The sequence below is a fragment of the Apteryx rowi genome, unplaced genomic scaffold (assembly GCF_003343035.1).
Source record: "Apteryx rowi isolate R43461 unplaced genomic scaffold, aptRow1 scaffold_98, whole genome shotgun sequence".
Classification (NCBI taxonomy): Eukaryota; Metazoa; Chordata; class Aves; order Apterygiformes; family Apterygidae; genus Apteryx; species Apteryx rowi.
This window is the reverse complement of record NW_020451293.1, coordinates 1097534-1123043: the sequence shown is the minus strand read 5'-3', so window position 1 is coordinate 1123043 and position 25510 is coordinate 1097534. Positions and strand designations below refer to the sequence as shown.

General features: G+C 46.7%; 1 protein-coding gene across 5 annotated transcripts in view; it reads left to right on the top strand.

Annotated features, from left to right (window-relative positions):
• MGLL (monoglyceride lipase) overlaps window positions 1-20902 on the top strand; it is a 72342-nt gene extending 51440 nt beyond the window's left edge. For 4 of the 5 annotated variants that reach the window (XM_026055083.1, XM_026055084.1, XM_026055085.1 and 1 more), the window contains 4 exons: window positions 1440-1550; window positions 7610-7699; window positions 14697-14912; window positions 16508-20902. In XM_026055083.1, coding sequence (XP_025910868.1) covers window positions 1440-1550; window positions 7610-7699; window positions 14697-14912; window positions 16508-16633 — 543 coding nt within the window. In that variant the 3' untranslated portion in view covers window positions 16634-20902. Of the gene's footprint in view, window positions 1-1439; window positions 1551-7609; window positions 7700-14696; window positions 14913-16232; window positions 16401-16507 lie in introns of those variants that run through there. The other variant, XM_026055086.1, reaches the window with a different exon arrangement.
• The last annotated feature ends 4608 nt before the right edge of the window (window positions 20903-25510 follow it).

The window sequence follows — 25510 nt, the reverse complement described above, 5'->3', positions numbered from 1 at the left end:
GATTTGCCAGCATGCCTTACCCTGTAAGATCTGTCTTGAATACAGTCAGTCCTTAACTTTTCTACCTGGATCATGACCACAATTAGTGCCATTTGCAACAATGGGACTATTTTTTAATAGGACCATTCACTCACAGTAGGTACCTAACCAAATCCCACCACCTCCCTGCAGCATTGGATTTCTACTTTCTTTCATTTTAACCAGTAAGCAGTAGGTTAAGCCCTCCAAAGCTTTGTGAGTGGATCGAGGATGAAGTACAAAAATTCCCTGTAGCCTCATTCTGTTAAATAACCTTACAGGAAAATGTACCAAGGATTAGGGCTGCAAAAACAAAGGCACTTAGTTGGTGAACAGATCTGAAGTCTGATTCTGACAGCATGGGCTAAATCCTTTTTTTCAAGCTAGCAATATTCCCATTGATGTCATTGATCTTCTCTCCCTGCCTTCCCAGAGGAGAGAAAAATGAATAAGTACTTTGGGATTCAGCCCATGCTCAGATAAACAAGTGTTCTTACATAAGAACGCATGGCATGTTCTTAAGTGCTCACTGTACTCCAAAGCCTCTGTAACAAGGAGCTAATTTCCCAGTGAGGTCTTTGAGATTCTTCTCGCTGCCGCTCCATTTAACAAGCCCCTGGTTCCTCAGCAGCGTGGAAGTTCACCAAATATTTCCCTTGGCAACTAATCCTCTGCAAACTTTCCTGAGCAAGACAGCCAAGTCCCCCTCCTCTCCTCTTCCCCACCCCCCACTAGTGATCAACTACTGGGCTCACACAGGAGGACCCAGCCTGACCAGTGTTTAGCTCAAAGGGACATGCAAGCATGCTTGATTTTTAACTGTCCAGCCTTGGACACAGCACTGGAGGACTGAAGAGGATGGGGACACTGAAGAGAAGAATATTTAACTTGGAGTAATTAGCTATTATTTTAGCATTCCAGATGAGAGCCTTCCTGTCGCTCAGTGTTACCAGTGCCACAGGCAGAGAGCAAGCCCTGCTTCACTTCTTTACATGTCCCCTTTTTCTCAATGCAGCACCAGCCTGCCCACCCAACTCAAAATAAGTCTCAACTTATTTTTCAAGTCCCACCTGAACTACCCATTTAGACTGTTTCTTTTTAGGCCTCTTAACCAAGGAAGATATAAAGCATCCTAGAAAGTTCACTGATATTGCACACAGTTTTGTTCAGTGTGTTGCGATGGGTTTTACAGCATGAGAGCAGAAACCAGATCTCTTCTCCTCCGCAAAAATCAGCCTAGTTCAGTCACTTCACTTTTAGTGACCCTAATCCTCTAGCCTTCCTCTCTGACCACATTGCAATCTCACTGGAGGAGGAACCATTTAGTTGTTTGGTCTAAAACCCTTCCAGTAGCAGGATTACTGCATAAATGAGATGTTGACCTCTGTATTAAGATGTGGGCTGTTACTTTTGTATTACAGGGGGGAGCCATCTCCATTCTGACAGCTAGTGAGAGACCCAGTGAGTTTTCAGGCATGCTGTTAATCTCTCCTTTAGTGGTAGCCAGCCCAGAAGTCGCCACACCCATCAAGGTAAGAGCTAACCCACATTGCACTTTGAAACCTCTCTCTTCCATTGAAGGAAGCGCTTTAAGACCTCTATCCTTAAAATGCAAAACCCTAATTAGATCTGCACCACCTGGTTGCCAGTCAATACTTTTCTTCTAAGTGCCTCCCCCACGTTCCCACTTACTTTTCAGAGGGGAAGTGAGTTTTGAACTCCAGTCCAGGAAAGCTTATTTAAATAAGTCAGAGAACGATGCCACCTGAGGAGGTGGTAGCAGACTGTGCTTTCTTCACCACACCCTTTAGCAGCCCCCACAGTGCTGTCCTTTTCCTTCTCCTACAGTTTTCTTCCTGACTCATACAGAGTCTGGTGTAGTTGCAACACAGGCTTTAGCTAAGTCAGGCCAGGGATATTTTTGGCATTTGGGGGGTGATCGATTTCTAAACAAAACTAGAGTTCTTCAGTCCTAGGAATCCTTCACCACCCTCAAAGAAGGCTTCCAGCTAAAGCATTACTGCCCTAGCAGCATCCCATTTGGCTTTGTACCATAATTGGTTCTTGCCCAGACAGAGAAATACCTTCTTCAGTTTACAGCTAGGCTTTACCCCTCCCATACACATCTCTTTTCCTGAGTTATTTCTGATGAAAATTTGCACTGCCCGGTCTGCCCTTCCCCAGGGAAACTCTGCTAGGCAACTGACCCTCACTTCTCCTTTTTGCTTCCCTCCTTTCTGAATTTCTAAAAGGATAGACAGCGATCCTAAAAGAAACAGGAAGCGAAGGGAAGGGCCAGTTAAGCCAAGAACCGAACTTCTCATTCCCACGGTTTTAATTCCTTTAACCTTTATCCCTAGACTCTTCTCCTAGGTCTAGCTTCTTATTTTAATGTACTTCTAAACTATTTCTCCTGCTTTACTGTTCTGAGAGAAAGGAAACAGATTGCATAGGCTTTCAGTGTAATCCATAGCACCTTCTCCTTTAGCCTAAGCTATCTACTGAGGCTACAAATCAAGATTAAAAGTACTGAAGGGTGCTTTTATGAGGCTGGTAGCTGATTCTTCACAGGTGAGGCTCTGTCTGAATCTGCATAAATGTCCCATGAGCACCAGTGCCCATTTTTTCTTACTTGGGAAAGGGATAAAGACTAAATGTTTAAGAAGAAAAAAAAAAAAAGATCAGGTGTGGTCTAAATTTGAGAGGTACTGATAGACTTCTATTTCTAGCGGAGTCAAGGAAAACAAGAAAAAGTTTTTCTTCTTCTGGAGCTATATATTTTGCTTTGTTAGATGCTAAACCCTTACAGAAATAAAGGCTAACAAGTTCTGTGGGAACTAGTGTTGCTGTAGCCTGGTTTCCTGCAGATTAGTATCAGTTGCTTAATTTCAGTGTAGGAAATTCTAATCTCTTAACTGAAGTATTTTGGGAGTGTTTATAGGGTCTCTTTCCTAGAGAGTCTCCCATCTGCAATAATACAAGTTCACAGTGATTTTTTTTCCTCTCTTTCATATCTATTGTTGCCTCTCAAAACTGATAAAAATCAATTATTGCTGAAGTATTTGCTTTAGTTGATACTATTGATACAATTTAGTTGAATTGACACAATTTAGTTGAAGTCAGTCATGGGGCTGAAAAGGTATTTGCAAGAGGAAGGAATGAAAACAGGCAGAGTATTCTGGTGTAAGCCACCTTTCCCCAGAAAGCTGAGCTGAAAACACTTGTGTGCTTTTTCCCTCTGAGAGCCAAAAGACATTTCATTGGTGTTTGTGCCTTTGAGACACAAAGGCTTTGGTTTTTCCCCTGGAACTGGTATGACTTCTAGGCCCTGAGCCATTTCCCAAGGGCCATTGCATTCATCCACTCGCTGGGGAAGTTTCCAGCTGAGCAAGAATTTACCTTGGCCTAAACAAATGAGGGCTCAAGGCAACAATAATAGTGGGCCAGATTCCATGCTGGGTCCTTCAGTTAGTGTTAGAAATACCTTCAGTCAGTGCTGAACCAGTTCTGGCTGTAGCAGAAGGGACACGCATGCAGGAGAAACAAGTTCTGCTCTTTACGGAAACACAATTTCATCAGTACCTTGTAAATACTGTGTTCCAACAGAGGCACCTACCTACTCTTTCCAAATTCACTGAAGAGCAAGGGACCTTGCTGCCTTCCCCCTTTTCTTCTCAACTAAGCTGGACAAGACTTGGCTCCAAATCTTCAAAATTTGGAAGGATGCAAAAAGACATGAATTATGTGTGCTGACAAACAGGAGAATAAGGGTAGAAGTGTATATCCTGCTGAACTTCTGCTATTAAACACTTTAAAATAGGATGGGCAGGACAACCTCAGAAACCTAGGAAACATTCCCTAATGATTAATCCTATACTAGCATCTAGCCAATGCCTTAAAAACTGAGCACACAATATTCTGTCTGCTTTTTTTTTTTTCCATTGGGCCTTTTACAGAACTATTGCTTTCCAACCCAAATGAACATCAGGTTGTTCCAGTATGTGAGGGTCTCTTAGTCTAGTGCTCCAGTCATTCAGGCTGAATTTGCACACAGTAATAATGCAGAGGACTGTTTTTAAAGATACAGTCAAACTGGAAGAAAGTACTAAATTACAAATTCTTATTTTGGCTTTTCTCTGGTCTTTCAAGTTTCGTAGAAACATGTTGGTCATGACAAACACAGATAGGGTAGCTTGATATTGGTAGTCCAGGTATGGAGGTATGTCCTCCCTGGTGAGAGAGTTTCAGTTGCTCTCAAGCTAATATCTGTAGCTCATCAAAGTGTCTCTTCCAGAGATTTCTGGCTCAGTCAAAATGACGCTGGCTAACTTGAACTGTTCAGACATCACATCTTTGTTACTCCAGCTCATTTGTAACTGAAATGAAATATTTAAAAACATTCACACAAGCAGTTTAGTGAGCAGAGGTCATGGGAGGGAGAAAGAAGCATGCAGAGGCGTGGAGGGATTACTCCATGCAGAAGAAAAGTGTCTACACTGTAGAGCACCCTTATAGTTAAACTAGTGCAAAAACCATGAAATCAGCTTTAAATTACACTCCCAGCCAAGAGGCAATATTCAGCTATCTATTTCTATCTTTTTCTGGGATTTTTGTCATAGAAAGCAAAGGGTTGGATTTGAACAGTGTTAAGTATCTGACACACTTCTGTTGGCCTGGAACAGCTCTAATAACCTTTACTCAATAGTATCATCCTCAGCCTAACCAGTAATAATGCCATTATTGTTTTAACTTTTCTTGACCATTCGGGAGCTATTTTCTCAAGAACTGACATTTCCACTTGGAACCAACAGGGAGATAAACCCTTCAGATATCACATATAGCCAGCAGTTGAACAACACAGCTTTTAAGTAAAGTCCAGCATGTCATAAATGATACCACAGAGCTCACAAAAACAACAAAGGCTCAGGGAAACCTTTTGGCCTCCTGGTTAAAACTTGAAACTTTATTTTTTCCACTGGCCATGACCTTGACTCCAAAAATCATCAAAATTACATCTGAATTTTGAGGCCGTACTAAACATTAGAGGGAAGGCAGCATTTCCTGTATATCTGAAAACCCTTAGAAGAATGGTGGCAGAGTCCTTTCACAATCAGTTCTTTCAACCAAGATTAGTTCTGTCTGCACAGATATATATGTAAGTAATAAGTAATATATAAGTAATAATTATTTTTAGGCATACAGGGAGTATACATGTATGTAGGTGCATCTGACACATCCATATATGGAGCTGGTTCTTCTCTTGTACAGCTGAACACCAGAAATGATTTCACTGATATCAGCAACCCAGGTCCCTGGGTTGTACTGCTATAGTTGGGGTCAGAATCAGTCATTTCTTCTCTTCAGCAGTTTTTTTGCTAGTTACTCTATTTGGCAAAACTCCAGAAATGTGCAAAAACCTCAGGAACATTTCCAAAGCATGTCACAGTCACGGTCATCACTAACCTGTGGAATAGTGATGGTGAGACTACTGGGATGACTACTATCATTAGAATGGAAAAATGACCATAGTGAATCTGACAAAAGGCTGTCTGGCTTGTTTACAACAAGGGAGACTCTGAGAATAAGGCATATATTGAATTCTTCTTTCCCTGTCACACCTTCCCCACCTTCAGCATATTGGTAGGCTGGTGTATTGTTGCTCATGTGAGGGAAAGCTTCATATTTATGCTTCTTCTGCAAAATCCCTATTGCAGGTCTTTGGGGATATAAATATTCACATGTACCAAGCAGACACGGAGCAGAATCCCCATCAAACTTACAGCTTCTGGAATTTTAGAGTATGCTAACTAGCTTCTTTCTTCAGCTGAATCTACAAGTAAACAAAGACCTCATCCAAAAAGCATGCCATCTTTTACTGTCTCTTATGTGCAGTCTTGACCTCAGTATCTGTGGTCTTGATACCAATATATTGATCTTGTGGCCAATATTCTAAACAAAACTTGAGAGATCATCAGCTAACCTCTTATGCCAAGGTATTTCCTGTTGAATAATCAATCATTAGGCATAAGAACTCACCCCAAAGTATAAGTCAGGCTCCAATTTTAGGGCAGCCTAATTGCCTTAGGTTGTCATAATAATCTTTGGAGACAGGCACTTCCAAACCATTATTCAGATTTTACAGGTGCTCTGGAGGTTGTTTCTCTCACTCTCCACACTCTCTAAGGAGAGGCTAAGACAATTACATTTCTAAGTTATATACCACAGCTAGATATCTAAAGTTACTTGACATGTACCTGGGTCACTGTGAATGGATTGAGAGAGACAAAGGTGTTACAGCCCTGTCAGTGCATAGCTGATTCTTTGTCCTTTAACATACCACAGATCGCATAGTCCATAATTCCTAGAATTGCATAGTCCATAATTGCCTAGAATTCATAAACATGCATTCCCAAATCATCACCACCTGGAATTAACACAAACCAAAGAAAACCCCATTCCTGCTCATTAGCACTGTAAGCTCATACTTGTGCCTGTGTGGATGTGTTTTTTACTGGTCCAAATCCAGGGACTTCAGTAGAACTTAATTTTGCCCACACAACGTCATGGTCAGTGAGGGGCTTAGATATACTCGCAGACAATTTCCTTGTCATATCCACCCCAAAGCACACTGGTGTTCTCAAATCTGCTATGAGTCTTTACTGCTTTTCAGTCCTGGACGACTTTGATTTCAACTTTACATTGTTCCTCTAATGCCATAATTGCTCTGTCATGTATCATCTGAGATCTGAAATGTCAGAGAGTGCTTTAGAAGTGTTGCACATCAACAGAAACAGAGAATATAGGCGACAGTACACCTTACAAGTACTACTTGTGGACACAAAAGGGCCAACAAACACTAATTGCATATTTTCTGACTTAAATGGCGATCACTTAATTAAAGACAGCTATCAAAGATCAGAGCAGAATCCTGGTATCAAAGAACTTGTAGATTGCTATTGAAATGAAAGATGTTACCCTTTCTTCTGCCAGAGGTTTCAAGCTTGGGCTGCTGAATGCTTTTGTGTTTCATTCCCAGGAGACAAGTGAGCAATAGATTTCCTTAGCATGCATGCACATTTTGCTGCTGTTTATTTGCAGGCTCCCCTGAGACTATGCTTATCAAAAAGAGTGCAGCCTAGGCAACTACTGCAAATTGCACAGAGTATCACTTATGCTCTGCAGCTTGAAATCAGAACTGTGACAGCAAGGAAAGGCTAGTAACAACAACAAAAACCAGCCCCACAGAGGAATGGAAACAGCTTTTTTCTAACAAAGTGCTTAACTGAGGCTTTTTTTGAAGTTAATTTGAGAATGAGAAAAAGGAAAAGTACAATGAAGTTGTGATATTGCAAGTGGACAGTTGAAAGCATTTCAAAATAGCACATCCAGTACCTGATTCCAGGAGCAGTTTAAATCTTTTCCCTTTGTGAGAAATGGTTTGAATATAGGACAGATCCTTCTTCAGTGTCAGCTGATATTTCTTTACTACTTAGCATCAGTGCTGATTCCCATCAGCTGAGAATTTGGCCCTCTGTGTTTTCTCTCTCTTGCTCTAACTAGCCCTCTAACTACTTGCTTTCCTCTTCCACAGGTTTTTGCAGCTAAAGTGCTCAACTTTGTTCTCCCAAACCTGTCCCTGGGATCAATAGATCCAAATGCAATTTCCCGGAACAAGAAGGAGGTGAGAACCTTAAGGCCATTTAAAGTCACTGCTGAGTTGGTATGCAATCCCAGTCTTGTCATTTTGCTTTTAAAAAAAAGAAAAGAAGTGTTTTGCTAAATCACTAGGGCAAGATCTTTGCTCGTGTAAAAAGGTGAAACACCTCTGAGGTCAATGGAGCCACGTCTCTTTCTACATAACAGAGAACCTGGCTCGCCATTGGAAATCAGCAATTCATCCCTTCAGTGCACCTTGCACCTTTGGCCATTCTGGGCATGAGACATAGCAGATACCTGTGCTACATTTGTGGTAGCAAGCATGGGAACCATAGGTCACCACTGCTGCACCACTGCTGCTCATTATGATGGCAAAAATAGTTCATACAGGTTGTAAACACTGCTAAAGTCACACTTTCCAACCTTGCTCTTTGCAGTGGTACCATGTAAAACACTACAGTCCCAGTGATTTGTATTAAGTTGTACTGTGGAGCCCTGCTTACAAACCAGGATTCCATTGTGTTGGATGCATTCAAATACCAGAAAAGAGCATGCTTGCCCCAAAGACCTTGCCACAAGGTCTCCTGGATTACATACTGGCTCTACTACAGCCTTTCTGAACAAATGATGTATTCTTTCTGCACTTCGGAATAATACTTCAATGAGCTGCAGTTGAACAAGCTAATTCCAGCTTCCACCACTGTGACCATGAATGGAGCTCTTCCAGGGTGTGTTTTTTTGTCAATGTGACCATAGCTTGAGACTCTTCTCCCGTTCATGCACATTCCCAGTAATAACTGTTGCAGCCTGTTCATGCAATCACTGGCAAAACCAGATGTCTTAGCAACTGCTCCAACAATACAAACTGAGATTTTTTTCCTTCTCACTGTTGTGGGAGGAGAGAAAGGAGGGAGACACAAACTATAAGTGAATGAAATTGCTTTGTCTGGAGAGAGGAAGTAGTGGTCAGTTGTTCCTGTGATCAGGTGCTCCCATGTCAGCTTGCATCTCACTGAAAGAGGCTATCATTTTTCATGCAGTTCATGAAATGATTCATATCTTAAGTTGAAGCTAATAAATTGCCTTCCTCTAGGAGGGCAGCTATACCAGCATTAGAATGGAAGTTGAAAGGATCAGGAGCAAAGACGATGTCAGCAGTTGTATAACTGCAACATATCCAACCTCTGTTTGCATATTCAATCTGTGGACTTACCCATTCAGTAAACTGGAAGGCAAAAGAGTCTTGCAGAATAGCCRCAAGGCTTTAGGGGTTATTTCTTGGCCCTGCCAAAGAATTTTTTGGTCAAATGACTTCAGTTTCCTTACCTATGAACAGGGCATAATATTTCACTGGATTGAAAACAGAAAGATTCAAGAAGCTTGGAGAAGGAAGATGTAGAGTAGGTCGTGGGAAAAAGTCATGGAGTGTGTTAGTGTAAATCCACTGTATATTGATGTACATTATGGCATATGTTCTTAAGTACAGTACAAGGCTGCACAAAATATATACTTGGGAAGAAGGCTGATTCTAGTCAAACTATAGAAACCTTTTCTTAATTACATTCACCTACCATAATTCATTGCATATAATTCAGAGAATAAGTTTAACTTAGAGAACTAATTCAGTAAAAACACATAGAGGAAAGTTTTCACTCCTGCATTTGCATTTAGAGGACAAAAGTGACCTGTGTTCTGGAGGAGGAAAGGAATTTGAGAATGTTATCCTCTACATGACAATTAGCACAACATACTTGCCTTCAACACCTGAATCTTCTGCTGGGAGGTGCTAATAGTGCACCAAATAGCATTGCAGGACACAAGTGCTGATGTGAGGGCATCTCAAATTCTAATGCACTCAGAAAAGTGTCAATGAGCTCCCTTAGCTTGGTGCACAATGTTGTCCAGATATTTCCGTTTAGGCTGCTGGAGTGATTTTAGGAATCACTACAGCAACCACTGGACACAGTTTATTTTAAAAGCTGTTGTGTTTTCTTTCTACCTAATTACTTGCTGTTGTTCCCACTGCTCTATGATGCTCCAAGTCTCAAGAGCTTCCTGTGAGTGTTGTTTTCCATTGACATTTCCCTTGCCATGGAGCAGCCTTAGCCATACTGTCCAATCTCATGTGATAGCTCCTATCTGGGACTTACCTTTGGCTCATTCTGTGCAAGCCTCTTGAAGTGGTTAAAAATGTAGGTCTGCTTCATTAGCATTTATTTATAATGGAGTAGTCTTCAAAATGAGACAAACCCCTCCTTGCTCTGCTGCCTGGCACGCCTGCAAATAAACACACAACTGCCCTTGCCAGCTGTCAATTGCAATGTAACATGCTTTCCTGACCATCTTCAAACACCAGCATCCAAGGCTCCAGGCACTTACTGAAAGCAACACATCATCTCAGTACCCTGGCTGCCACTGACACACACTCCATCCTCCTTTTGGACTCAAGATGTGCAGCTTCAAAGCACACACTGTGCTGGAAACATCCATTATTTATACGTTAAATGTATTTTTCTGCCAGACCGACTTTCTGTTCTCTAGAAATATTTTTGGGACATCAGCCAAGAATTTCCTGATGAGCTTTTTTTTCCAGCAGGCTGGCCTCGGGGTGTAGGGACTGGAACACCGGATGGTATGGAGATGTTTAGTCTGTTTGTTATATCGAATGCAAGAGACATTGAAGGGAGCAAGAAACAATCGTAAAAACCCATTCCCACTTCCAAGGTGAATAAGGTCACAGGGACACTCTCTTATCCCATTAATCTTTGTTAGTTCCCATTGAATTCAGTGGAATAGTCCCACTGGCTTTAGTATTGTTCCCTTACAGTCCACATAAGGTGAGTTTATTGCTGCGCAAAATGCAAAAGAAAGATACAAACCTCTAAGCAGGGGAACCTAATGCAGCAGGAGCCCAGATAGTTGCCTCTGTCTTAGAATTAAAAAAAAAAAAAAAAAAAAAGGAAAAAAAGACTGTCTTGATGGACTCTGCAGAGCCTGCACTGAGCCACAGCCGGAAGAAATCACAGGGCTATCCCTGGCCCCTGGAGATACCCTCAAGTGCATGCACCTGCTGCCCAGTGCATGCGCCCTTTGCTCAGTGCCGCTAAGGGAGCTCTCCCTGCTACTCAGAGCAGGTTTGCAAGATCTAGAGTTAGCATCATCCTAGCTGACCCTGACGTATGCACTAACTCACCTCAGTCACAAAACAAAACAGGAAGCGTAGATCACCCTCATCTCAATGGCAAACTCCTAAATGTTCTTTTATTTATTTATTTATTTAGGTTTGTTTTGTAAGCTTAAAGCCATGGATGAAATGTTTTAAATTAATCCTTCTGTGACAGTTTTAGTAAAACCATTTTACCTCTCAGCAGTGGGGACTGGGGCATGTGCATGCCCAGTCCCCATCCCTCAGGGAACATGCCATGCTAGCTCTGCAGCATGGGAACATGCTCCGAGACCAACATGTAACAAGCAGGAGGTCAGCCATTATTTCCTAGCACCCAGCAGGAAAGCCAGAATGCACAGGTAGTGAGGGAGAGGCAGGTCAGGAAGAGGTATAATAAGGAATAAGAGCAAGAATGCAGGTGGGAAGTCCTGCAGGATGCTGAAGATCAGCCCTATGTTCTCTGAACCTTTTCTACAGCTGAAGTTTACTACAGGAAATGATGCAGAGAGCTGTTCTTTAAACCTCCTTTTTCCATCCCAAGCTGCTCCACTGTGCAAAGCTTTTCTCTTGCTGCGCCTTGCCACCAGAAGATAAAGCCCATTCCCTGTCTTTCCCTCTTCTGCCAGGCAGCCTGGTGCTCTGCACTCACCTCATGCACTGAACAGTAGCTTTCAGACTGTTGTTCATTCACAGGGACTAGGATCCTCCCTCTTGCAGTGCTGATTGATCCTGGTTGGAATTGGGTTTTTGTTTTTTCAGCTCTTGTCATCTATATAAAAATATTGCTTGGCTGCTCAGTAGCTAGAAATTTGCTGTTCTTTAAGAAAAGAAAAGAAAGAAAGAAACCCATTAGGTCATCCCTTGGCATTTATGGCATTGTGTGGGGGTGGGGAGGGGGCCAAGTCACATAAATTCAGCAACATTATTTTACTCCATGGGAATGGAACTTCTGTCAATCCATCCGCCCACCCCACTTGATTTTCCCTGGAGTCCTTCATCTGTTGCTTTCAATTAAAAAAAAAAAAAAAAGAAAACAACTAAAAAATAGGAAGAAACCCATCTCAAAGCTGTGCTGCTTAGTGCAGTGCTATGACATAGATCTAGCCAAATAACTCCCAGATCCAGTTGCTAAGTAGCCAGGGGAGCCCTGTGTTTTTGTTTAAAATGCTGAAGAAAAGTCAACAGGTTTGGCTGAAAATGTCACGGTATGCCCAGCAGTTAAAGGGAGCGCAAGCAAAATTACAGGCGGTTGGTGTTTTGGAAGTGAAAGTTGAACTTCTTCCATGAACATGGGCTGGATGCTTCTTTCTAAAACAAGGCAGTCTCTTGGCCTTTTGAAGCAGTTCAGACCACGGAAGGTGTCAGACAAACAGGCCGAGCAGCTCTACATGYAGCTCCTGTGCCGGTGCAGGGATGGAGAATGGGGAACAGCAGTTTCTGCACTCACTTGCAGAGTCCCTGTGAATACAGACAGGACCATGTACTGCTCAGCATCTCCACCTTCTAACACCTTTAGCAAGAGCTGAAGATGCTCAGCGTATCTTAAGAGCGGATCCTTTTACACTAACCAGAATCTCATCTTTGAAGTGGCCTCTTACAAACAGTATTTTCCAAACCCTCAGAGTGCGTGGGCACTTGCTTCTTTGAAAGAGAGATCAAAGTTAAGATCCTCTTTTCCCGAGCTGTGGGGGTGAGAGAAGTCTGTGTTTGTCTCCCTGTCAAAAACTATGCCTCATTTCAGAGTCTAGTGCAAGGGCTGGATGCAGCCATGGTCTTGCACAGAGGCCAAAACAGAAGCTGTACATCGCTATGGACCCGTGGGCTCTCCCTTGCTCTCTACCAGTACATCCAGCCCTGTGTTCTGTCATGCCCATGATTTCAGTTTCACACAGGGCTCAGCTTTGGTGAGCTTCAAAGCTCAGACTGAGGCAGCTGTCCTTGGCTACATCTCCAGCTACCCCTTGTACAGCAGAAGTTTTCATTAAGAATGAACCTCATCTCCTTGCTCTCTCCTGCCACCTGCTCTGTATGACAAACTATGGCATTGGCCTTATTTAAATACTGGAAGCTTCTGCTGTGTCCAAGAGTCAATGAATAGGTACTACAGCAACTTGAATCTTTTTGGCCCAACTCCAGCACAAATTAGAGTGGCTCTAAGGCTGTCACCCCCTCGACCATGCTTAGCACTGTGCAGAGCTCTCGCCAGGGCCAAAGCAAGGGCTGGGACTGAAGGGTGCCAGCTCCCAATATACCCAAACTCCCAAACCCTCCTTTCCCAGTGCGGCACTCAGGAATAGGAGCTAGAGGTTCCCAGCAACAGGACCAGCAGGAGGAGGTGGTGACTGGAAGCAAGAAGGTGATGGGGAAGGACTTCTGTGCACCAGCATGCCTTACTACCAGCTCTGTTTCTACTGCTTTTTGCCCCAACACATTTGAGGCCATGGGGAGGGAAACTGGCTCTACAGACTTCAGCAAATTCAACCCTCCAGCTGGAAAAGGCCCCCTCACATAGTGTCCTCCTGCCACCCTGATAATCTCATCTCACAGGGAGATGAATGTAAAATCCAACCCAGAGGCTTTCTGGCTTCTCAGTGGGGCAGGTCAGGGTTCAGGAAGGTCATTCTGCTCCTGCTAAGGTGCACATCTGGGCCCAAACTTCTATGCAACTAGGTGTCACTGGGGTGGCATCATGGGTCACCTCCCACCCTTGGCCTCCTCAGGGCAGGCATGTGCAGCAGCAGGAGAGGGCTTACCTTTCTGTAAAGGGAGGGAGCATTCAAACAGTCCTCACTGCCTGCGAGGAGRGAGGGAGGCTGTCTTCAGCTAGCCTATAAATAATCATCATTTCTATAAACATCTGTCAGGGTTGGGAGGAACTGGAGGCTGTGCCAGGGACCAACCCATAATCAAAGCATTCTGGCAAATATTGAGATGGCAGTGGCTGTGTGGGCCGTCTCCCTGTACAGTATACAAATATTTACTGTAGATTTGCCTGCTGCGGTAACTACTCGTTCCCAGCAACTTTCTGCACCAGCTCTTGTACATTTTTTTCCTCTCAGTCTGGCTGAGCAAGTTGTTGAATTTTTTTTTTTTTTTTTGCCTACCAACTAATGCCATCATTTGAATGGAGAATTGTACTGAGCCACTGGGCTCCCTAAATGTTATTGGCCATGAACCCACAACTTACTTCACACAAGGCATGCACACTGAAGCCACCTTCCCTTGGAGGCCTGGCCCTGCAGGCTCCAGCATGGAGTAGTCCAGCTTGAGGAGAAGGGTCATGGGATGCTGTTGTCTGTGCTGATCCTGTCTCTAGCTGAAAGTTTCACATTGAGAGAGAACCCCCCAGTGTAGGAGTGCTTTGCAGTCAGATATGCTAGCTGACTGTAGATCACTGTCTTTATCCCCAGAGAGAGCGGAACATCTGGGACCTCACCAAAGCAGAATAAACAGGACAATATCAACTTTGAAATAATGCAGACTGAAGAACCATGTGCAGAAGAAACTGTCACCTTTGAGTGACAGAAGGACATGTCAGGGTAGAAATAAATGTAAGCAGGTGTCCCCATGGGAACAGTCATTGGCTGACACTGTTTGTCTGCAGAAGGATCTTTGGCTCAAATATGTTTCAGTGACGTAAAAGAGAAACATGCAGCTTGGAGCAAGCCAGGTTCTGTGAGAGGTCCTGGAAAGCTGTAGTAAAGATGTCAACTTTGACTCTGAAGGCAGGATGTCCTGACAGGGTAGGAAATGGATATGCAAGCAAAGGAAGAGCCTCCTCACAGCCAAGGTGAGCTGCTTTGTTTTTTCTGCATGAAATATTGCTAACCTTAAATTACCTCTTTCTCCCTGCCAGATGGAATCATACACAGCAGATCCCCTGGTCTACCATGGTGGCATGAAGGTCTCCTTTGTCATCCAGCTGATGAACGCTATTGCCAGAATTGAGCGAGCTCTGCCCAAGCTGACTCTGCCTATCCTGGTGCTACACGGCTCTTCTGACAAGCTCTGTGATATCAGAGGGTCCTATTTACTGATGGACACAGTGCAGAGTCAGGACAAAACACTCAAGGTTATCTTGCTTTCTTGCTTTTTATGGAATTGTACTGTTAGTACTGGCCTGAGCACCAGTCACTGTGAGGGGTAGGGAGTCTGCTTAGCTCCCTTCAGAGATGTAAGCAGTATTGAGGGAAAGCAGGGCTGTATAAAGCTGGACTGTACTGATATGTCAACGTAGTAATTAAGGACAGGCCCAAACCTTCTCTCAAGGAATCTTGGCCAATATCCACATTATAACAAGTAACAGGGCTAAGCTTGCTTCTTGCCATCTAGGGTTGACAAGGCCATGAAGGGTAAGGATTCAGCTGAACTCCCTTTGGAGCAGGGGCTCATGGGTGATCTGAATACCTGGACCTGTAGGTAGCTGTGTACCTAGGGATCTCTGTGACATGAAGCAACTTGGCATGTCCATAGAGCAAGGCTCATAACCAGGTAAAGTGCTGACCCCAACAGTCCTTCTGAACAATGCCAATTGTGTTAGCACCAACCTTACCTCACGCCCCAGCACATAAAGGTGCAGGGAGGCCTTTCCAAAGCACAGCTCAACAAAAGCCACTTCACATCTGCTCATTTCAAGAGAGCCACAGCTGATTAACCAATTGTTAGCACGTGAATGAGCCTGAAAGAGAGACAGGGAGACCAAGTGAAAGCTTTTGTCATCAGAAAAATAACTGGATAGGCTGGGCATAAAAGAAGTAAAATTACACAAGGCATGATGGGAACATCCCCCATTGTCCTTTAAACTCCAAAGGCATGATAAATATTTCCTGCCTCTTATTGGGATAAGAAGCTGGAAATCTTGCTAAAGGGCAGCAGAGTGCTTGGGTCATGCACAAGTATCAAGCTCCAATGCCAATGCCTTCTTGCTTATGGAGGTCCAGCACCATGAATGCCAAGTGCAGCAAAGAAAAAGCAGTACACAGAAAAATTGGGAGGGAGCTGGAAGGTTGGCAGATGTCAGGGGTGTAAAACAGAGAAGAGATCAAATCCTGGAGGAGTCATTTGCCATGAGGACCTGACTGCAGAAAGGGGATCAGAAACAGGGGGAAAAAATTGTTTCCATTTCCTTCTGTGACCTGTAAAGACCACACTGCACCAGACAGCTTGCCAAAGAGAATGGTTTGAGGTGCTCAGCTGGAGACACATGGAATCTGGCTGCTTGAGCTGCTGCAAGCTCATGGTTCCACTGARGCAAGTGCCTTTCCTGGGCTGCAGCACCTCTGAGCAAAAAACCTCAGCTCATGAACCCCCGCAAAAAACAGGAAGTGTAGAGACATATGATGTTCTGTCCTTTCTCACTCCTCTCCCCTTTATGCTTGTTTTCCACCCCTAGAAAAGAATCTTAAAGAAAAACAACACCTGCCTCCAGCACAATCCAGAACAGGCTCCATCAACACAGAACCTGAGAGCCCGCGGTGGGACCCATTTATGAAGTGGGGTGGGCCAAAGCTCAGCAAACCTCTTTGACTTCATATCCTGCTATGTCTAGGAAAAAAACTGACCAAGCGTGGGCAGGACGTGTTGGGCCTGCAGGTTCTGATAAGAAGTGACTGAAGGTTGCTTTGTTCATTGGGATTTTTTTAATCTTTACTCTCTTCCTGGTTGCAGGTGTATGAGGAAGCCTATCATGCCCTCCACAAAGAGCTGCCTGAGGTCACTACCTCTGTCTTCACAGAAATACTAACGTGGGTTGGCCAGAAGGTCTCAGCAGCTGGGGAAACCAGCCATACTTAAGAGCAATTATTTTTGCAACTCTTACTGGGGTTTTCTGGGGATAGATGCTGTTCTTAAATAGAAGTCTCTCTGAAAAAGATCTAACACAGAGGGACTCTTGGGATATTTTACCACGCACAGCATGAGGGAGGGTGGGGGGAGAGGCACAAGATGGAGCATTTTTTGCTCACATAAATGGCCATTGCCCTAATCTCAGAAAGAATTTATAGCTGTGGAAGCAGCCATTAAAGCTTTCCAGGTTGGGTAGTTTTATTAAACAGCCCCTTATCCACTAAGCCTCCTCTATCACTTCCCCTTCTCTGTTTTCGCTGAGGTATCAGGAGTGTATTTATACTGCAATAATTTTTGGTATGTTAAGCAAGTCCGTATCTTCCATTTTATGGTTTTGATTCCAGGTATGTACAGTCCCATCCCTCTTCCCACCATCCAGTACCTTAAAAGTCCTGGCCCTTGAGAGGAGAGTGCTTGCTGGGTAATGAAGAGAGGCTGAAAAGCAGAACTGATGGGGGGGTGGGAATAGACTCATGCTTGAAAGTGAAAGGCTGGTTTTCAAGGTCAGACCCCTTTGGATGCTACCTTTATTAGCAGACCAGGCCCTAGGGGAGAAAATAAACAGTGTATGTTTTCTCCCCCCACCCTAACTCCTCTGTGAGTTTGCGCTCTGGGAAAGCATGTTGAACAGCTTTTTAATTTTCATCTTCAGAACAGAATCCCAGAGGGGAAAAGGATGAATGTAGAATCGAACTCACTTAGCACATTCAAAAACTGTGCTATTCCCGGTGCCAACCCCCCATCTCCTCTGCAGGATGAACTACTCTGTAAATATTCCTAGGGGCTGCTTTTTTTTTTTTTTTTTTTAATTTTTGGATTAATTACTTGTGCTACTGAAACTAAAGAAACAAAGCCAGAGTTTTAAGAGAATATAGTAATATAATATATGATGTAAATAGAGGTGGCTGGGAGCTGGGGAAGAAATGGGAGGAGAGTCTAAAGAAGGGGTTAATTGTTCCTTCTCTTGGCAAGGAATTATCTTGTCCTACCAGGATCCAGTTCTCTCACTATAACTTTACAGTCATAATCTGTTGTTTTCCTTCATCAGTTGGAAAATGTCCTGAAAAAATGCTACAGAGAAGCGCAGAGCATCTGGTGGATGGGGAGTAGCAGTGGGTGTCCTCATGGTCCATCGGTTTAGTAGGAGACCCAAAGCGTGAACAGAAATCCTTTCCAAGCGCTACCCGTTCTCCTCCTAAGCAGCATAGCCACCTCTGGCAGGATCAGCACAGGGTTGAGCTCACCCTTTTATGTGAGGTGAAGAGCTAAAGGCAGAGTATAGAGTACAATCACCTGTCCAACATGAGTCTTGCTGCCCTGGGGGTATTCAGGGGCACTGGTGTGCAAGCTGCCTTGGAGCACGCTGTGCACTGATCCAGTGGTGCAGATGAGCCAAATGCTAGAGCTGACTGGGTCTCCAATGGCAGCSGAGCTAAAGGAAAGATCCAAGACCCTGTTGTGGAGCAAAGGCGTTGTATCAATACAGCAAAAGCAGTGTAGTGATCACAACACAGCTGCTCTGGTAAATTTACCCCAAAGGTGGCCCTAATTATTAATATGCTTCTTGGCATTAGCCAAAGGGAAGGGGTTTAACTTGCCCCTCTCCCTCCAATTTTGCAAGAAGAGGAAACCAGGAATGCTCCATAAAAGAAAAAGGAGCATCTTGCACAGTGACAAAGCAAGATYCCTGTTTCCTTCCCTGGTAGCAGTGGAAGTAGCGGTAGCAGTTCTGGCACAATTCAGGAAAGGGACCTCTGTGCAATGACAGTCAGAATCAGGTCAGACCCCATGCAGCCCCATCCGTGGGGATGTACCATCGATGTGTGGATGCACATTATGCCCTTGTACTCACAACTGCCTTGGGGACCTAGTCAGGAAAGCTCTTCTATACAGGTTGGTGCAGGCATTTCTACACTYGTATTTTCCTGCCTCTAAAGAGAGGAACCAGCTGTAGTTCTCCTAGCAATGTGAGCTTTTGATTAAAATGTTATTACAGTGCAATCTAGCACTCTCACCAACCCTGCTGAACCTGTAACGACATTTGCTAGGGGGATGAGGAGATACACAGGTTGCCTGCTATGTATCTTCCCACGGGCTGGCTTGCTCTAAATTCTTGTCACTGAGCAAGGTCTCCCCTTGCCAGATACTGCTGAGGAAAGACAGCAAGTGTAGAAAGATTTCAGTGGTGATAAACCTCACCTGCTTCTTCAGCTGGAACAGGAATCAAGCTAGCATGATCCAGTAGTGCCAGATGTTTGGGGTAGTAGCAAGATGATGACTTAAGGATGAGATTTTTCAAAAGCACTTTTCCAGAGGAAGTCAGTAGGAGCAGATCCGTGCCCACGTCCTTTAAATCCCTTCCCAAACTGACAAGCACTTTGTGGGGGAGAGGGAAGTGACTCTCTAGCAGGAAGGTTGGGGCCCATCTGCTCCCTCCAACCTGGCTTCAGGCAGAGGAAGGTCTGCAATCAGTGCCTTTGCTAAAGCGTGTCCTTTCACCCAGGAGCATCTGCAGCTCAGAAGAAATAAAAGGAAACCAATTATATCAATCTAGACAAGACTTGTCCCTCTGTCTAGCTAAGCTCAGCAATGATATGTGGCCCAGGGAAGCTGTGTTTGAAAATCAGATTAACAAACAAAATTGTAGCTCAGTTTAAAAAACAAACAAAAAAAACACCCCCAAACTCCTGGCACAGCAGAGGTTACTGCCACCCTCAGCCGATTCTCTGAAGAGCCATCTTTTGAGGAAATCAACCCAGRGAGACCTACCTGAACAAAGCCCTAGGCTTTCTGCCAGGCTACCTGCTGCCTGCCTCTGCCTGTGTACACCTCCAGAGCTTCAGGTGGTGGAAATCAGTGTGGAAGCAATGAGCCAGGAGCAAATCAACATGGGCCACTTGAGATGCTGATTTCCAGCAGCTGCAGTTCTCAGCCAGCACAGTCCAGCTCGTGCTGCTGTTGCTGATCCCTTACCCCGCCTGTAAGCTACTTTATATTGACCCAGTTAGGTTACACCATGCCCTGGAGCAACGCTTCCTTTACTGACCAGATTAGCAACGAGCAGAGCTGCTGCCAAGGGAAATGTAATTAAACTCTATTTTCAAATGGCAGGTACCATTTGTAGGGAAGAGCACAGCTGGCCTCGTGAGTGTTGCTGGGTGGAGCCTGCCTTTGGGAATCGGTGGTGTTCACGACTGAGCAATAGTAACGTGTAACTACTGTATATATCACCACCTGTAGCACTGARAGACCCTTCCCCCAAGCCTACCTGTGACATTTTCTATTTAGCCTCTTCTTTTTATACCACTTACCCTAGCACACTGCCAGCACAAACCCATTGAGATCACACTTATTTTTCCAAGTAATTTCTGAGCTTGTCTCTCTTTGTTCCACTGTGTTCCAGTTCAATAAAATACATACATACATATATATATAAAACATATATACATACACATGTATTTTCAGTGGGAAAAAACATGTACAAGTTTAGGATTCTTAAAGGAATACAATGTATATTGCAACTAATAATAAAGTTATGTTTTCTGAACAGAGCGTGTTTGAGGGCATCGTTCACAACTGCCATCTCTCTGGAGCGGGAGCAGGGTAAGGGGCTGCTCAGCTTGCAGAGGAGGGCTCTGATTCCCTCCCTGCTTGAAGGTCGGCTTTCCAAAGGGCTCCGAAACCCACAGCCTCGCTCCACAGTTTCCTGTAGCCCAGAGTGGCGCAGGATGAATTAGCTTGGAGCGTTGCAGTAAATATTGCTGTATGTCATGTGAAGAGAGGCAGAGGCGCTCACAGCCAGATCAAGCCGCTCAGTTCTGCTACAACTGATGTGCTAGGAGGGCTTGGGACGCTGCCTGTGCGGGGACGAGGGGGCCCCCGAGTCCTCCCCCATCCCGGCCGGATCTGGGAGCTGATGGAGAAGCTTGCAGTAACAGACAGCCTCAACCCGCTTCCCACAGTTTTACAAGCCCATTAAAATATTACTTCAGTCCTGAAACATGCCTTGTTCAAACAGGAAGCATCTGCAACGTGACCAGGAGCAGCAGCAGCTTAAAGGCTGCCTTTGCCCCCCCCCCCCCCGTGGCTCTGCAGAGGGCTGGGCAGCGCGGCTGGCCGCTCTCGTGGCTCGCAGGCAATTCCCGGGTGCTGGGGGCCGACGTCGACAGCCCTCGCTTAGCCAAAGCCTAGGGTTTGGTGCTTCTGGGGTGCCCCAAATACCCCTCCTGCACCAAAAGACATGCTCAGGCGTGGAGTCCAGACGCATCCCAATTGCGGACACCTGGCCCCGCGGCCCCGGGAGCCGGCACTGCCTGCAGCTGTGGGCCCTGGGGCCCGCGCAGGCTCTCCGCGTGCTGCTGAAGGAGCTCCTTGAGTCAAGTCGTTCGATTTCTGATGGCTCCCTGGCCGCTCGCTCCTTGAAAAGGGTGATTGCTGCTACCGGAGGAGGGAGACAAGAGCTGGCGTGTCCACGTGCCGGCCCTCCAGTGGGAGTCATTAGCAATGTCAGACCTGACCTGAAACCTCYGGCAACTCATTTCATCTTCCTGGGCTGCGCTCCTCGTCTCGCTAAATCAAGAGAATAATATTCTCTTTCTCCGACCCCACGTGGGCTGCACATCAGATTAGACTCGAGTTCGCGGGGTCAGAAGCTCTCTGACAACTTTGATGTGCGTCGGCAAGGACAACAAAGCCCAGACTTTTGCTGCGCCGCCAGGCGCACCACGGTACTAAGAAACATCATTAGCAACAAGACCTGCTTCAAAACAGGCAAGTCCTCGGCTCTTTTGCCTGAGCTGAGCCTGGTATTTTTGCGGCTCATTACGCACCTCATGGCTTCGCAGGGCCGCCGGAGGGCGGACGCTGGGTCGGGGCAGCGCACGCAAAGAGCGGTTCAGCCAGCGGCTCGCCCAGGGGACGCGCGTGGCCGGGAGGCTCGGGGCGAAGCCAGCTGYGTCCCCCGCGCGGCACCGGCGCACACCCGCGAGCTCGGCCCTGCGCCCGCTGTGGGCTCTTCCCCCTGCGAACCTCCCTACCCTCCCGCGCAGGGTCCTGCGGAGCGACGCCGGGGCAGGGGCCGAGCCTGGCCACGGGGCCGGGCCCTGCAGGAGGCCAGGAGCAGCGCTGGCACCAAAGCGCTTTTTTTTTGGCCGTGCAGCTTGCCTGGCCGGTTCCCAGGCCGCCGCCACCACCACCTGGGGCCGGGCGATCTGTCACGGCTGCAGGTGGCCTTTCTGTTTTTAGCCTGTGCTTCGAGGCTGCTCCTGCGAGGCTGCAGGACTCCTGACGCTTTTTGCTTCCTTGCCCCACCTTTGCTGGAGGTTACGTTATCCGGAGCTGGCTTGTTCTCTCTGGGCACCACAAGGCGGGCGGCAGCTGGTGGTAAGGCAGGAACCAGAGAGAACTGTAACCCCCATGTAAACCAGCAGCTCTTCGCTGCTGGCGAACGGTTACATGTGGGATTTACAGGCCAGGGGAGGAGGTGGAGGGAGAAGCAGGCCGTTATTCACGGCAGAGCTGCTGGCACGGATGCGCCGGGATCGCACCCCTCCAGCAGCTGCAGGGCCAGCGAGGAGCAGCCGCCCTGGCCCGGCCTCAGGGACCACAGCGCGGTCGGGGCGCCAGGCTCGGCAGGGACGCTCCTGCCCGGCCTCCAGTGCAGGGAGACGGGGCCGGCGCTCACCCACAGGAAGCACGCGCAGGTTGGCACTGGCAAGGCGTCCCGAGGTCACTGTGTGCCGGCATGGCTATGTTGGCCCCCAGGACCCCATAAYCACGTCGGGGAGCTGCTCCAAGTCCCGACCCATGACTCAAGCCAGCCGAGGAGCTGGGGCTCAGCCAGAGCCGAGGGGAGCAGAAGGGCCGTGTGGTGCTGCCACCAGTCAGTGAGAGCCCAGCGGCACCATGTGCTGTGCTGGCAGCCAGTTTCCCTGGCTTTTGGGGGTTGTTTTGTTTTGTTTTCCAGCAGATGTTTGCTCTTTTCCTCTGTAAGCACCAGAAGTCTCCCTTTTGCTCAGAAACAGTTACGTTCTCCAAGCTTATCAGTCAGGACTTGTCTCTTCTAATGCCCCAGCCAATTTTCTCCATCTGACAGGGAAGCTGCTTCTGTGGAGCTGCTGTTCACCTTCCTGCTAGCTTCCTCACAACWGGATTATTAAACTAAACAGCCATGTCCATGAGCAAACACCGCTAACCCTGCAGGGCCCTCCAGGCACGAGCCCAGGTCCCTGCACCCAGCTGCCACGGCGCAGCGCAGAGCTGCCCCTGTCCTCCGCAGCGGCTCCTCGGGTGGTGGAGACGCTGCCTTAGTGCCCTTGTCCTCCACAGGACCCAGGCACGCAGGAGAAGTTCTTCAGTGTCTGGAAATATTCCAGGCATTCAGATGAAAAAAATTCCTAAGAGATTAATTAAGAGTTTGGATGGATCACATGATATGCATGAAATGCATGATAACGTCTAATTAAAGGAAACTTGGCAAAGAAACCCACTGGGCCTGGAGGGAGAGCAGAGGAGAGGGCAAGACGTCCAGCACAGAAAACGCTTGTGCCACCTCTCAAGAAAAGACCAGAAYGGCACAGGCAAAGTGAGGGCAGCTCAGGCACAAGAGGGAGGAGCAGGACAGTTGCTGCCCCTGTTGAAGAAGGGGCCATGAACATGGGCRAGCAAACCTCTGCTGGACTACAGCCATGAGCCAGAGCCCCAGGAAAAGYCAGGGCTTTCCAGCTTTCCAAGGACAGCAACCTTCATTCCAGGGTCGCATCATCATTTAGATGACAAACATGCAATGGTTTTCATTCAAAAACCAGCAAAGCTTTCCTAAGGCCAGCAAAATTAACCCTGAAGCTTCACAGCAGGAGAGTCCCACRCAGCTACAAACAACTCCAGGTCCTTATCCGGAAGGGAACAGGAAAGAGATTGAACTTGCCACCAACAAAGTTGCTTTAAAACTCCTGGATAACAATTCAGTTTTACATCCCGGGGTGGGGGGAAGGAGGAGTTTGAGAGAGCCCATTGCTGGCTCCCGTTATGGAGGCAAGCTTAATAAAATTCATAGAAGTATTGGTGGTTCTGCTGTGCCGTGCCAAGAATGCGTTAGTATAAAACCTTGTGAGCCAGAAGGGAGAGATAATGTCATCTTAGCCTTGATACGAAGGATCAGCCTTCACCTCCTGACGCGTATCTCAAGGACTGGGAACTCTGACACATTTCCTCGCCTTCCCTCTAGAGCAGGTCACGCCACCACCTTGCTCGTGCAATTCGTCACTGTCACATCCTTGCACGAATGGTATCGGCATGACCCTGACCAGCACAGAAGCGGGAGGCTAAGGGAATAAAAGAGGGAGAGCTCGTTTCTTACAGGGATTTTTATGACACCTCGATGCAACACAGARCAGCTCGGATTCTTCCACAGGAAAGCTACATGAAGTTAGTTCAGTTTTCTTTAAAAGGRCCCCCCCCCCCATCCCCTAGATCCCATGAACAGGCACGTCCGGCCTCGCAGCCTCTCCCCAGGCACGACCTCTTCTGCAGGCTGCCCCCCACCCCCTGGACTCCCTGGTCTCAGCGCCCCCCTTTCCCTCTTTCCCGACACGCTGTGCCCCCGGGCTTCACGTTTTGCTGTACCAGCAACCGGAGCAGGCGGCAAAACAAACCTTCAGGGACAAGATAAGAGAAAACCAACATGAGAGCCGCGGTCCGGAGGCAGCGAGCCCAGAGCGGGTCTTGCTTCCCAGGGCTGCTCTTTCCCCTTGCACTTGCTCTGCTGGTAACCGGAGGGGAGAGGGAAGCTCTCTCACGCTTTTCCTCAGAGCTTATTTGGGAACTGAGCCAGACCCTTGGGACCTGGGCTAGCTCTTTGCCTGGTACTGATTCCCTTCCAAAGCTTTTAGTCTCCTGAAATGCCCTTCAAACCTTGCCCTGAACTTTTGGACTTACAAAGTTCACCACCATGAAGAGAAAGGCCTGTGCACATCTCTCCCCCTTTCCCAAATGCTGATCTCACTTAACTTCAAGTTTGCAGCCAGGCTTAGGAGTCTGCATGCCCATATCTGCACCCTCACGTAGCTGCTGGCCCCTAGGAGAGTTTCCCTCCCTGCAGAACTTGCCTTTGTTATTGCCCGTAACCCACCTCTGATTTCCAAACTGGATTTTTCTTATAACTGACCATCTGCCCACCCTGAAACACGTGCCCCTTTTATCTCTCCGAGACGGCCAGGCGCAGCCTCCCCATGGTGGCCGCAGTATTGAGTCACAGACAAATACCTTGTTGTTTTGAGCTACGTTTGCTCTCTTTAACCTACACCATGCACAAGGATCAACAAAAGCAACGCAGCCTGCAGGAACCCGCAGCCCTCCCAGCAGCTCGTGCTCCAGGCAACGCGCGGGCCACCCGCTAAGCTTGGTGCTGGCGCAGCTGCAGGACACAGTAGGAGACTTCTCCACCGGAGGAGCCATTTAACCCTGGAAATGGAGTTCACTCCCCTGCTCACTTAGCACATCTTCAAGGCGGGCAGCAACACCAGCAGTGAGACAGCTACTTATGCAAAACAGGGCCCTAGTATGAAAAACAGTTTGCCCCTGTGATCTCTATTATCTTAATAAATTTGTTATGTCAAATCTGGTTAGCTCAGAAGGTAAGATAAAAACCTGCTCTGGCACATGTGACCCCCCTGCGAGCAGAGAACCAAAGCGACAGCTCTGCCTTTGCTTTTCATCAACAGCGCTAGCTAGACCTGTTCATCCCTAACAAACGAGCATAAACGGACAAAACCCAGCTCCCCAAATCGCAGTGGGCTTTGCCAGGGTACCTGTAGCAACAGAGAGGAA